Source organism: Hypanus sabinus, chromosome 4 (assembly GCF_030144855.1).
Source record: "Hypanus sabinus isolate sHypSab1 chromosome 4, sHypSab1.hap1, whole genome shotgun sequence".
Classification (NCBI taxonomy): Eukaryota; Metazoa; Chordata; class Chondrichthyes; order Myliobatiformes; family Dasyatidae; genus Hypanus; species Hypanus sabinus.
Window position 1 is genome coordinate 7953011 of NC_082709.1, and position 14975 is coordinate 7967985.

Consider the following 14975-nt stretch of genomic DNA (forward strand, 5'->3'; position numbering starts at 1 on the left):
CCTCAAACTATTAATGAAATATAGGCACTTTCTTGCATTCTTTATGGTTGTATCAATATGTTGGGTCCAGGTTAGATCATGAGGGATATTGACACCCACCTTTGAACCTCTCTGAAAGCACACACAGAGTGATTGTCCAAAGGATCTCATCAATCCCTAATTGTTCGGTCAATCACCCTGTCACAATTCTCTTGCAAACAGTACATTAATTTAAATATTATGCAAAGTTCAAAGTAAATTTACTATCAAAGTACAAACATGTCACCATAAACAACCCTGAGATTCATTTGCTTGCAGGCATTCACAGTAAGTACAAGAAATGTTGAATTTAAAACCAATGTTCCCTCAACCTATGGTCTCACTTTCACGGATTTTTCATCTCATGTTCTTCAACTTTGTTGCTTATATATTTATATTATTGTTTCTTCTTTTTGCATTTGCACAATAGGGACAAACAGTCCTTTGTTGTGCAAAAGACAACAATCTGTCTAAATACGAAAGAAAACAAAATAATAATAAATAAATAAGCAATAAGTTCGAGATCACGAGACAATGAGTTCTTGGAAGTAAATCTATAGTCTTCTGTGGATAGATTTTAACATATTTCATTCAGTGCACCAGTACTTTTAATAGTTTTTTGCATTTGCTTAAGTTTCATCTGAGTCCTCCTTATCAGACAGTACTGACAATTTGATAATTGCAATCCTGCCTTTGTTGTGCAATCTCCTTCCTGCCTGCTTGCTGCAAATCCATGAACTGATTGATTTAAAAATTTCATTCCAAATATTATTAAGGCAACAAAAATGTTTCAATGGGAAAAGTGATTTTGCCACCATTCTGAAATTTTTCCGATGACTCCTACTTTAAAGGCTAGTGGACAGAAAGACATTTGCTGCAACCACCTTTGTGATTTTTTTGTTGGCCCTGCAAGAGCTTGGAGAAGTACACCATGGTCAAATTCCAAATCCATCCTGATTTTGTGGATATGAACATTTTCCTTCAGTTCAAGGCTTGTTTTAAAATTAATCATAGAGCCTCATAGTTTCTCTCAGCACACTGTAATAATTTTTAATCAATTTTGTATTGACGTTGGTTACTGTTATATTTTGTAGCTTCAAAACATTAAACTAATTCAAAGGAAGACACGAGAGTCTGAAATGTGAGTCTATCTTTGTCTTTAAGTGGGGTGCGCACGTATCATGGGGTTATGTCATGTTATTTTTACATATAACCCATAATGAATAATTTAAATGAACAAGAATGCCTAATCAACAACACGCTTACAATATTACTCAAACATCACTGAAACATTAAATACACAACAGTTACCAAGAGTTAAGTTACATTTGCCAGAGGTTTTACACAGGTAGTTATTTCTTAAGGATTTGTTTTGGTTGTTGATTTCAGTGTTAAAACTGTAATCACAAATATAATAACCTCAAAATATTATCATAACAATTAGATATTTCTTTAAATGACACAATTTTACCTTCATTCCCTCGCATTATCACTCATTAACAGACAGGTAGTACCTTAGACTTCACAATAGCAGTGGAATGGTTCAGCTTAGCTCAATGTAGCCATGGTGCATGAACATGACTATGGTCCTAATTAGTCTATCCCTATACAATAGGGGGCCCACGTCACTGGGCCATCAAAATCCTCTCCTGACCCAATATTCCCCATTGCATTCTCCCAGTTGCCCTGTCCCAGCTGCATTTGTTCTGATGATAGGACTTTCTGCACCGGTTACTTTGCAATGTCTTCCTTCCTCCTGATCTCCACTTCTCCTCTGCCCTGGTGGACGGAGCCCTTTCCCACATCTCTGCTCTCACTCCTCACCTCTTGAGCAGAGTAAGAAGAGATCTCCTGGCCATTTTCTTCCAACCCACCAGTGTCTGAATTCAATGGGATATCATTTCACTTTCCACCAACTCTAGCAAGATTGCTTCACCTTCTCCTTTCAGAATTTGAAAGGGATCTCTCCATTTATAACTGCTTGATCCATTCTTCCATCTCTATCAATGACGCTGTAGCCCAATCCCTTGTAACTTCCATAAGATGCAAAACTTGAGCTTTCACCTTTACACTTCCCACCATCCAGGACCTGAATAAACATTTTTCATGAATCTACAGTTCCCTTGTACTTATTCTAATCTACTGTAATGTATTTGTTGTTCACAATGTCGCATAATAGAGTTACAGAACACTACAGCACAATTTTCCCTAGTCACATCAACCTGAACCCGGGCCATAACCCTCCATGTCTCTCCCATCCATGTATCTATCCAAATTTCCCTTAAATGCTGAAATTGAACCTGCATCCATCACTTTAATTGGCAGTTCACTCCACACACTCTCTCCACCCTCTGAGTAAAGAAGTTCCCTCTCATGTTTCCCTTAAACATTTCACTTTTCACCCTTAATCCATGATCTCTAGTGCAAGTCTCATCCAACCTCTCTGGAGAAAAAGCTAGTTTTTTTATATATATATACACCTCTCATAATTTTGTATACCTCTATCAAATCTCTCCTCAATCTTCTACATTCTAGGGAATAAAGTACTAACTTATTCAGTCTTTGCTTATAACTCAGGACCTCCAGACCCAGCAATATCCTTGTAAATTTTCTCTGTACTCTTCAACTTTATTTACATCTTTCCTGCAGGTAGGTGACCAAAACTACACATAATTCACCAAACTGGGCCTCATCAATGTCTTATACAATTTCAACATAACGTTCTATCTCCTGTACTCAATAAACTGATCTATGAAGGACAATATGCCAAAAGCTTTCATTACTACCCTTTTTATCTGTGACACCACTTTCAAGGAATTATGGGATCTGTATCCCCAGATCCCTCTGTTCTACCGCACTCCACAGTGCCCCGCAATCACTTTCTAACACCTACCCTGGTTGGTCCTTTGTCAAGTGTAAAACCTCATACTTGACTGCTTTAAATTCCATTTGCCACTTTTCATTTTTCCAGGTGCTCCAGATACTGCTGCAAGCTTTTACAGTCTTCCTTGCTATCCATTATACCCCAAATCCTGGTGTCATCCACAAATTGGTTGATCCAGTTTACCATTTCATTATCTAGATCATTGATATAGATGAGAAACAACAGCACCAACCCCTGCAGCACACCACTAGTCACAGGCCTCCAGTCAGAGAGACAACCATCTGCTACCGCTGTCCAGCATCTCCCACAAAGCCAATGTCTAATTCAATTTAGTACCTCATCTTGAATGCCTGGCAATCCTTCCAGAAACCGTGGAAACAGTGTGAAGACAGGCAGTAACGACAGGTCCCTCCTCCTTGTTACATTTCCTGGATTTTTTGTCGGCCCTTTCTAAAGGTCCGATTGATTTCGTTCACCTTGTAGCTATTCTGTAAGAACGTCATGTATCTTATAAGACGTAGGAACTTCAGGATTTTCTTATTTCTTCATTGAGACTCTCCGAGTCCAGAACAGTTTTCTCAGGGTTAATCAAAGTAGAAAGAACTGTTCTATGTTGGGAGGCATGATGGTGGCTGTTATTGCTGAGGTTTAAGTTCGTTTGAATGGATTTCCAATGTCTGAGGCTACCATTTGGTTTACATTGTATTAGAATGTCTCGGAATGGGAGACAATCTTAGGATGTATGCTGTTCTGATGGTTGTGGAACTGTTGGAGTGCTTGGAGTCCATGAGGACACACTACAAAGGTGTCATGATTTATCTGTAGAAGCATTTGGGGCATAAGGATGATGAATTCAGCACCCTCTCCTCAAAGATGTCCGTGTAGAAATTAGCAATAGCTGGACCCAGAGAGTCTCCACAAGGAAGTAAGGTGATTACACATGGTGTTCCTACAGAATGGCCACAAAGTGGAGGAAATGAATTGGGCCCTGAGAAGGGCCAATGAAAAATCCAGGAAACCTAACCTGCCTGTACCCAGCTGGAAGCCCGAGAAGAGTTTATTCTTCCAATAACTTCCTCACTACTGATGTCAGGTTCACAAGCCTATCATTTCCTGGCTTATTCTTAGAGCCTTTCTTAAACAACATTAGCTATCATCCAACCCTCTGGCATCTCACCTGTGGCAAAGGATGCTGTAAAAAATTCTGCTAAGGCCCTTGTAATTTCTGCAATAGTGCCCAAAGGAACACCTTGCCAGATACTGGGGAATTATCCACTCTAATTTGCCTCAGACACCTCTTCTTGTGTAATCTGCATATGGTCTATGACCATGCTGCAGCATTTCCCGACATCTTTAGATTCTGTGACCATCTCCTGAGTAAATACAGAAGCAAAAAATCCATTTAATATCTCCCCATCTCATTTGGCTCCATGCACACATCACCATTGTGATCTTCCAGAGGAACAATTTTGTCCCTTGCTATCCTTTTGCACTTAATATATCTATAGGAGCCCTCAGGATTCTCCTTCACCTTGTCTGCCGAGCAGCTTCATGCCTTCTTTTAGTCCTTCTAGTTTCCTTCTTAAGTGTTTTCTTGCAGTTCTTATACTCTTCAAGTGCTTCATTTGTTCCTACCTGCCTATACCTACTTGGCACCTCCTTTTTCTTAACCAAGGCCTCAATATCTCTCAAAAACCAAGGTTCTATAAACTTATTAGCCTTGCCTTTCATTCTGACAGGAACATACAAACTCTGTATTCTCAAAATTACACTTTTGAAGGCTTTTGAAGACCAAGTACATCTTTGCCAGAAAACAGCCTGCCCCAATCCACAAATACCAGATCCTTTCTAATACCACCAAAATTGGCCTTTCTCCAATTTAGAACCTCATCCTGCTGACCAGATCATTGTCTTTGCATATATATGGCTTTGTGGTCATTGGATGCAAAGTGTTCCCCTACACAAACTTCTATCACCTGCCCTGTCTCATTCCCTAATGAGAGATCTAGTATCGCACTCTCTCTAGTTGAGTCTTCGATGTACTGTAAATAAACAAAATCATCACTGACACCCAGTGCATTCTCCAAATCTTCATTTTCATTGTATCATTCAAGATGATTATCAATATCTTCAAACTCTTTGTAGTTCCTAACTTGTTGAAACAGTGAAATAATTTCATTTTCTCTTCTGGCCATTTCTGGCATGTCCAAGCCTCAATGCTTGAAACTGCAGTGAGCAAAACGGTTCTGAATTCTCTTATTGCTTATTTCTTGCCAACAGAAATCACTGAGTTTTGAACAAAGAAACATGTAACTGACATTATTTAGTAACTGTTTGCTCCAATCACTGTGTAGTGTCTAATGGCCACACAACTGCACATGACTGATGCCAGTTAGAAACTGTTCAGCAACAGTCTCCTGTACCAATTAAGCAACATAGTGTACCAAATAAACAAAGGGAATCCCAACTATTTTCTCATTAGTTTTCGTTCTTTTAGAGTTGTCCCAAATAAGTGGCTGCCCAATTAACCTAAATCCACCGTCTACACAACCCAAAACATTAGTCCCACCATGCTCAACCTTTCGATTCCTGACTTTGCATGAAGGCTTATCATCTTTCTCCACAACCTCTCCTCTGTTTGCTCTGGCACTTCGGCCCCCATCTCCCTGCATTTCTATTTTAACACCCACCACCCCATGTAGCACTACCAAGCCTCCCGCAGGGATATTAGTTCCCCTCCATTTCAGGTGCAAACTGTTCCCTGCAAGAGAGCCCAGTAATCCAAAAATCAGAATCAGAAGCAGAATCAGGTTTATTATCACAATTTGTTAACTTATTAGCAGCAGTTCAATGCAATTCACGATAATATAGAAAGGAAAAATAAATAAATAAATTACGGCAATTATATCTACGTATACTGAATGCATTAAAAATAGTGCAAAAACAGAAATAGTATATTTTTTTACAAAGTGTGGTAGTGTTCAAGGGTTCACTGTCCATTTAGGAATCCTATAGCAGAGGGGAAGTAGCTGTTCCTGAATCACTGAGTGTATGCCTTTCGGCTTCTGTACCTCCTTCCTGACAGTAACAATGAGAAGAGGACATGCCCTGGGAGATGGGGGTCCCTTCTAATGCACATTGCCTTTCTGAGGCACTGCTGCTTGAAGATGTCTTGGATATTATGGAGGCTAGTACTCAAGATGTAGTTGACTAAATTTATGACTTTCTATACCTTCTTTCAGTCCTGTGCAGAGGCCCCTCCCATACCAGATGGTGATGCAACCTGTCAGAATGCTCTGCATGGTACATCTATAGAAGATTTTGATCGTATTTGTTGACATGGCAAATCTCTTCAATCTCTTAATGAAGTATAGCCGCTGTCCTGCCTTCTTTATATTTGCATCGATATGTTGAAACCAGGTTAGGTCCTCAGAGTGTCATCCAGCAACTTGAAATAACTCACTCTCTCCACTGCTGATCCCTCTATGAGGATTGGTTTGTGTTCCTTCATCTTATCCTTCCTAAAGTCAACAATCAGCTCTTTCGTCTTACTGACATTGAGTGCAAGGCTGTTGCTGCGACACCACACAACTAGCTGGTATATCTCACTCCTATACGCTCCCTCGTCTCCATCCTAGATTTTACCAACAATGTTAGCATCAGCAAATTTATAGATGGCATTTGAGCCATCTAGCCACACAGTCATGATATAGAAGAGTAGAGCAGTGGGATAAGCACACACCCCAGAGGTGCACCAGTGAGGGGGAACTATTATCACCAATCCACACAGATTGTACTCTTCCAGTTAGGAAGTTGAAGATTTAATTGCAGAGGGTGCTACAGCCCTCCCTCCTGCACCACTTCCTTAGTCGTATGTTAAGCTTTCTGGTCTTACTAGCAGGTGGGATGGGTAGCAATCCAAAGCTCACAACCTTGGGGGTCCTGCCCTTTAACTCAGCACCTAACTCCCTGAACTCCCTGTGCAGGACCTGGTCACCCTTCCTACCTACATGGACCACAGCTTCTGGTTGCTCAGCCTCCGGCTTAAGAATGCTGTGGACTTGATCGGAGATGTCACTAATCGTGGTACTTGGGAGGCAACAAACCATCTTGTTCTCACCCACAGAACCTCCAGATCACTACAGTTTGCCTCCTCACCTCACTTCTTCTCTAAGCCACTGAGCCAGATTCCGTGCCAGGGATCTGACCAGTATGGCTTTCCTCTGCTGGGTTATCCCACTATTGTGAGAACACTGTATTTTGGATCTCCTTTGTATAATAAATCCAAGTATTTTCCACTTCCACAATGATATGATCAATAATGATCAAAGCTTATTTGCTTTTCAATATCAAGTAAATTATTCCACAACATGGTAACTATGGATTTAAAGACGTATAAAATGATCTTCATAGAAAAAAACAATGCTCATTTATATTAAAGCTTGCATGAAAATCCTCCATTGTTTTATTGATGTGGTTCAGTGCTTCACAGATCAATATAAACTCATTGTTGCCAGTTGTTAAAGGTTAATCAATCAAACACTCTCTGTGCACTCGCTGACTCCATTTATTGTGTTTGCGAAAATGATCTTCCCAGTTAAGCTGTTGTAGAGTATCTAGATAGCATCTGTTTATGAATTACTTAGCCAACTGCAGGCAAGGTTCGGGCACCACTTTTTTAATGGAGTGGGGGTGGGGAGCATTGTACAAAGTTAAAGTATTGAATGCCAAATCAGTTTGTTGCTGGAGACTTGGGTGGTGTAGTAAGGGTGGATATTACAGGGGTAATACTCTCGTAACCTCTCACTCCTCAGGTAATTTTATCTCAGCGGATCCTTAATCTATTCTAAAACTTTTTAAAAACATATTTAGAACTGTAAAGCTACCTGTTCCAGGTGCCATAAACTCTCTGCCCAGTACATCACAGGTAAAGCCCTCCCAACCATTGAGCGTATCTAAACTCTGTTGTAGGAAAGCAGCATCCATCATCACAAAAGCTCACCACCCAGGCCAATGCTCTTTTCTCGCTGTTGCCATCAGGTAGAAGGTACAGGAGCCTCAGGACTCACATGACCAGGTTCAACAACAGTTACTACCCCTCAACCATCAGGCTCTTGAACAGAAGGGGATAATTAAACTCACTTGTCTATTCATTGAGATGTTCCCACAACATCTTTATCTCATTATCTCATGTTGTTGTTATTTATTCCCATTCATTTATATTTGTATTGTACAGTTTGTTGTCTTCTGCACTCTAGTTGATCTTTCATTGATCTTGTTATAGTTACTATCCTATTGATTTGCTAAGTATCTCTGCAGAAAATTGAATCTCAGGGTTATATGTGGTGACATATATGTAATCTGATAATAAATTTTACTTTAAACTTTGAACTTTGATATGTCTTCTGATATTCATTGGCAGTGTCAGAAAAGTCAAAACACATGATCACTAACAGTAAGCAGAAAGCACGGCAGCACCTCTACCCCCTTAGGAGTTTGCAGAGATTCGGCATGATATCTAAAACTTTGACAAACTTATACAGGTGGAGAGTGTATTGACTGGTTGCATCACAGCCTGGTATGGAAGCACCAATGCCCTGGAACAGAAAGCCCTACAAAAAGTAGTCCATCATAGATAAAGCCCTCCCCACCACTGAGCACATCTACATGAAATGCTGTTGCAGGAAAGCAACATCCATCATCAGGGACCTCTCCACCACCCAGGACATGCTCTCTTCTCACTGCTGTCATCAGGGCTCACACCACTAGTCACACACCAGGAACAGTCATTACCCCTCAATCATTAGGCTCTCGAACCAAAGGGGATAACTTCACTCAACTTCACTTGCCCCATCATTGAAACGTTCCTAGAACCCATGGACTCATTTTCAAGGACACCATCTCATGTTCTCAATAGTTATTGATTATTTATTTATTAGTATTATTTCTTTATTTTTGTATTTGCACAGTTTGCTGTCTTTTGCACATTGGTTGAACACCCAAGTTGATGAGGTCTTTCATTGAATTTGCTATGATTATTATTCTGTAGGTTTATTGATGATGTCTGTAAGAAGATGAACCTCAGGGTTGAATATGGTGACATATATGTACTTTGATAATAAATTTACTTTGAACTTTTAAAGTCACAGATCATCGATATTGCAATGACAATCAGAGAATAAGTCAACTAAACACTGAAAGGAAAGAGCACAGATATCTGGCTCCTTACCATAACCTGTAAATAAAATGTAATGATAAGTTTTATGGGATATATCTGGTAGCTCAGCTGGATCAGGCAATAAGCAGCTGCACCAAATCACTTAATAGATCCGAGGTTCATGCTGAGGTTCATAATTTCTTAAAAGTTTTCTGCCAGCATGTTGTGTGAGAGTGCTGGAATCTGGGGTTCCAACCTTTTCCCATGCCACAGACCCCTACCATTAACCAATGGGTCTGTGGACCCCAGGTTGGGAACCCCTGGCTGGAATTATAATTGATGATATTGCAGTTAGCGGAGGCAGATCAGATGGTGTACTTCCCTGTGGATTTGACTTCTTTCAGGGGCGAAGCACCGTCACTCACATGATAAATACTTGCTTGTGTACTTGACAAGATAATATGATATGATACTCATTTTCATCATCCTCAACCAGGGCACTGAGTTCATTTCTGATCAGCTGAAGGAGATGCATTGTGCATTATGTGGATGATCTAGTCATTTCACTAGGCAAATGTATGTACCTATATTGAATGATGTCTGTTGAATTTACTGTTAGCAGGGGTCTTTCCAAACAATGAGAAGTCAGCAACAAAGTTTGTGCTGTCACAGATTTTGTACAATCACAGGTAAAATGGCCCACCATCACGGTACAGTACTATACAAAAGTCTTAGGTATATATATATATTTAGCTAGGGTGTCTAAGACTTTTGCACAGTACTGTATTTGTCAATGTGGAGCAGAGAGCGAGTTTGTAAATCTGGCGGGAGCAAAGGATGTTGGGAACGGTGAGTGTTCAGCACCATAGGAGGGGTGTGAAACAGGTGGCAGAGAAGGAGTGCCAGGGCGGGAGTGGTGGTGGGGAGGGCAGGCATAGGATTGGGCACACTCAGCCCTGAGACACCAAGCAAGGTCATTTGTTTCCAAACAATTGGTTTATTGAATCAGGATCAGAATCAGATTGATTATTATAGAATGTCTCTCTGGTGCTTCCTGCTCCCTCTCCTCTCCCTTCTCCTTTTTCCAACCACAAATCCCCTCTCCTTGTCCTTTTCCCACTCTCAGTCCATAACAGAGACCCATAACAGAATCAGGTTTATCCACATATGTCATGATTTTTTTTGGCAGCAGCAATTCTGAATCAAAACAGCCAACTTGGATTGGAATAACTCTGAGCTTGTACTCACTGGAATTCAGAAAAATAAAGGGGGATCTCATTGAAACCTATCAAATAGTGAAGGACCTCAAAAGGGTACATGTGAAGAGGTGGTGTCTAAGGCCAGAGAACACAGCCTCAGAATAGAGTAGCATCCATTTAGAACAGAGATGAGGAGGAATATCTTTAGCCAGAGAGTGGTAAATCTGTGGAATACATTGCCAAAGGTGGCTGTGGAAGCTAAGTCATTGGGTATGTTTGAGGCACAAGCTGAAAGATTCTTGAATAGTCAGGACATAAAGGGATATCAGGAGAAGGCAGAATATTGGGGTTGAGAGGGAAATGGACCAGTCATGATGAACTGGTGGAGTGGATTTGATGAACTAAATGGCTATTTCTGCTAAATTAATTCACCATAGATCCAACACATCTTAATCTTCTGGATGAGCTGCCTAGGAAGTTCCTGGATAAAATGCATGCAGACAGCACTCATCAGTCACCTTTGTCACCTCCTCATAAAACTCAATCAAGTTATTAAGACACAATTTGCCCTGAACAAAGTCATGTTCACTGTCCTTAATTAAAGCATCAAAACATAGAAATTAAGCCATTGTTTTCCAAATGCTTCATGAAATATTCACTGAGAATCCTCCTTAGTGGCTTCCCTGTCACTGACATGAGACTCACAAGATTATTCCTATTTCCCTTCTTGAATAGTTGAACCATATTACTACTTGCCAGCCCTCCAGGACATTGCCCAGGATACATATCAGAATGCTGATTCTGGATTTCAGTTCGGCATTCAACACTATTGTGCCAGGGACCTTGGTGAACAAATTCCTACTTCTCAGTCCAAGTACAACATTGTACAACTGGGTGTTGGAGTTCCTAATCAACAGACTTTAGGTCAACTACTCCTCCCTTCTCATCATCCTCATCACGGGTTCTCTCAGGGTTGTGTGCTGAGTCCATTGCTGTACATGCTACTTACACATGACTACATGACAAAGCACCTGAATAATTGCATTCAAGTTCACTGATGAAGCAACAATGGTGAGATTCATCACCAACAAACGATGAGATGGCTTACAGTGAGGAGGTGGAAGAGCTTGAGGCCTGGTGCTAGGCAAATAACCTCTTCCTCAATGTCAGCAAGACAAGGAGAACTTCAGGAGAACTGTCACCACTCACACCCCTCTTCAAATCAGCAGCATTGCAGTGGGAACTACAAATAGTTTCAAACTTCTGGAAGTGCACATCCCTCACAACCTCTCATAGTACCAGACATCTCCTACAGAACCAAGAAAGCTCACCAATGCCTCTACTTTCTGTGGAGTTGCCAGAACAGAACAGTGCCAGAAATGAACTCCAAACTCCAGAATGCCCCAAACTGTAATAACAACATTTAAGATACCATGGTGCCAAATTTTTACAGGGAAATTGGTGGACTGGTTTAGTTTTGTCATATGTACTGAGGTCCAGTGAAAAATGTGTCTTAATGTTATTGAAAAGCTCATTTTACACACCTAACTTAAATAAGTCTGAAAATCATAGAAGTTAATAATAACCATAAGCTTTCAATATTAATTTTGATATACGTGAATACTAGCATTCAAAATTGTTCAGTGAATATATAAATGGAAGTCTAAGATCCTTAAGTGAAATAACTTTATCGGCTAATTATCCTTCAGTTTTGAAAGGTGGAGAGCATTATTTAGTGCTGTAACCTTATGGATGAATCAATGTTAAATCGATACACTATAATTCTGTGCATTATTTTGTTGTGACGTTTCAACCTAATAGATATTTGGATTCAAACTTGATAGTTTAGATCTTATACTGATGTTTCAGCAAACTTCCAGCATAATTCCTACTGATAAGAGCTGCTCCAGACACTCTGCACATCCCCATGCACGCCCTGAATTCACTGTCCACAAAATCCTCATTCCCTATATGCAACACTGGGCCATCATTATCATCAATATGAGCTGTGTCATATGACATAGGTAACCATGGTCTTTCCATGACTGTGATTGTACTTGGCAACATTTTTCAATGGAAGTGATTTGCCATCACCTTCTTCTGGGCAGTATTTTTACAAAACATGTGACCCCAGCCATTATCAATAATTGTCAGAGATTGTCTGTCTGGCATCAGTGGTCACATAACCAGGACTTATAATTTGCTTAGTTGCTCATACACCCATCCACCACCAGCTTCCATGTGACCCTGATCAAAGGAGGAGTGGGGCGGGGTCTAAGCAGGTGCTAATCCTTGCCCAAGGGTGACTTGCAGGCTAGTGGAGGGAAGGAGCGCCATACATTCCCTTTATTAGAGACGCATCTCCACCCAACCACACAGGGTAGCACATTAAAATACAAATACAAATGATACCTTTGCCACCATTGATACTTTAACATGTAGATTGGAAGTTTTGCATATGTACTTGAGCATTGAAAGGTGTATTTAACTAAGTTCAGCAATCAGCAGCACAGACTATGATATATTTTGAAAGAATGAGGAGCATCATTTTTCTTCAGCCTACAATAATCCATAATGTTGATAAGACTCCACGTACACCTCTAAGGTCTGCTACAGGTAAACTTTATGCCTATTACACCGTAAAGTTGTTCAAGATCAAGTTGATCTTACTGCAATCAGATCCCCCAATCAGTCTAAAGATATACTGGGATCCTGTAAATGGAGAATACACAAGGAATCAGGTGGTCCCTAAGGTTTTACTGCAAATACTGTCAAAACAAGATTATTGATGGCTGTTGTAGGACCATTGATAAATGTGTGATCAAGTCTCAACATGCCTATGCCACCTGCTGAGAAGCAGTGAAAACGGGAGTAAACATTTCTCATGCTGGTGTGATATATCCCAGAAAGGTCTGTACACTTGGCCATCTGCAACCACGAAACACGCCTTTCTCTCCCCACTTTCTGCTTTCCGCAGGGATCACTTCCTACATGATTCTCTTGTCTATTCATCTCTCCCCATAATCTCTCTCCTGGCACTTATCCTTGCACGCAGAACAAGTGTTACACCTGCCCTCACACCTCCTCCCTCACGACTATTCAGGGTCCAAAATATTCCTTCCAGGTGAGGTGACACTTAACCTTTGAGTCTGTTGGGGCCATTTACTGTGTTTGGTGCTCCCAATGTAGCCTCCTGTATGTTGGTGAGACCCGACGTAGATTGGGAGACTGCTTGGCCGAGCACCTACACTCCACCTGCCAGAAAACACAGGATCTCCCAGTGGTCACCCATTTCAATTCCACTTTCCATTCCCATTCCACTATGAGGCCACACTCAGGTTGCAGGAACAACACCTTATATTCCATCTGGATAGCCTCCAACCTGATGGCATGAACATCGATTTCTCATACTTCTGATAATGCCCCCCCCCCCACCTTCACCATTCCCTATTTTCTGTTCTCTCTCACCGTATCTCTTGCCCGCCCATTATGTCCCCCTTATGCTTCTCCCCTTTTTCTTTCTTCCATGGTCTTCTGTGCTCCCTCTTCTATCAGACTCCCCTTCCTCCGGCCCTGTATCTCTTTCACCAATCAAACTTCCCAGCTCTTCACTTCATCCCTCTCCCTTCAGGTTTCACCTTGTCTTTCTCTCTCGCTTCACCCCACCTTTTAAATCTACTCCTCAACTGTTTTTTCTCCAGTCCTGCTGAAGGGTCTCAGCCTGAAACATTGTCTGTACTCTTTTCCATAGATGCAGCCTGGCCTGCTGAGTTTCTCCAGCATTTTGTGTGTGCTGCTTGTACACCTAGCTTAACAATTCACTCCTGCTACCTGATTTTACTTCTTCTCAGAACTTGTTATTTTCAAATATTGAATGTCTAAGCTAGTGCCTTCAATTCCAAGGAAGTCATTTGTAACATATCTATTTCCACATAAAATAACCTTAGCAAATATGCAACAACCTCCAAGAAGACCACAGCCTTGTCGAGGTTTGCATGCCTGTGTTCCTCAATGACCTGGAGAGCTATATTTGCTGGAGTCAGAGATTTATGCCTTGGATTTGGGAAGGGTCACCATGAAAACAGGTCAAAGGCTAGTGGACAGACTAGGAGTGGTCCACCGCTATATATATTGATTATTATATATTTGAATGTCTACTTAAACGATCAACTATGTACTCTCAAACACTTATGTTTCATTTATGTTTGCTTAAAAATTAATAAAAAGATTTAAAAAGAAAGAAAGAGTGGTCCACCAGTCTGCTGGGTTCAGGGGTTCAGCTCAGGTCTAACAGCCCTGACTAGTATATCAAAATTGTTACGGAAACAGTGATGAGGAATCCACTACATCTGAGTGTGATGGTATTCCCACGTCTCCACCGGGACTTGATTGACTGACGGTAGTGAAAACTGAGAGGAAGCTTCCTACATGATGAACACCGCAGGGATGGAGGACCTTCACTGCTGCCCTAAACACCAGCGGTGTAATGGGCAGCAAGTAATGAGATATGCAACAAAACTCAAATATTTACACAAATATGTCAATATAGGAAACTAATTGCATGAAATGAAAGTGCATGTTCCAATCATCCTGTTCAGTTGACAAGTTTCTAAACATGACTGTGAATTAATTTATAAATTACAAAACTATGCACGTACCACTTCTACTCCCAAAACAGATCTTCACTTGAAGAAAACACTGAATGATTTTCAGAATT

At 40.8% G+C, this 14975-nt stretch overlaps 2 protein-coding genes across 2 annotated transcripts in view; one reads left to right on the top strand and one right to left on the bottom strand.

The window, feature by feature from the left end:
* The window catches only part of sctr (secretin receptor), a 51809-nt gene extending 44798 nt beyond the window's left edge, over positions 1-7011 (bottom strand). The window contains exon 1 of the mRNA XM_059966245.1: positions 6909-7011. Coding sequence (XP_059822228.1) covers positions 6909-7011 — 103 coding nt within the window. The remainder of the gene's footprint in view (positions 1-6908) is intronic.
* Positions 1142-14975, top strand: part of cfap221 (cilia and flagella associated protein 221) — a 254455-nt gene continuing 240621 nt past the window's right edge. Inside the window, exon 1 of the mRNA XM_059966334.1 lies at positions 1142-1159. The gene's annotated coding sequence lies outside the window, so the exon portion shown is untranslated. The remainder of the gene's footprint in view (positions 1160-14975) is intronic.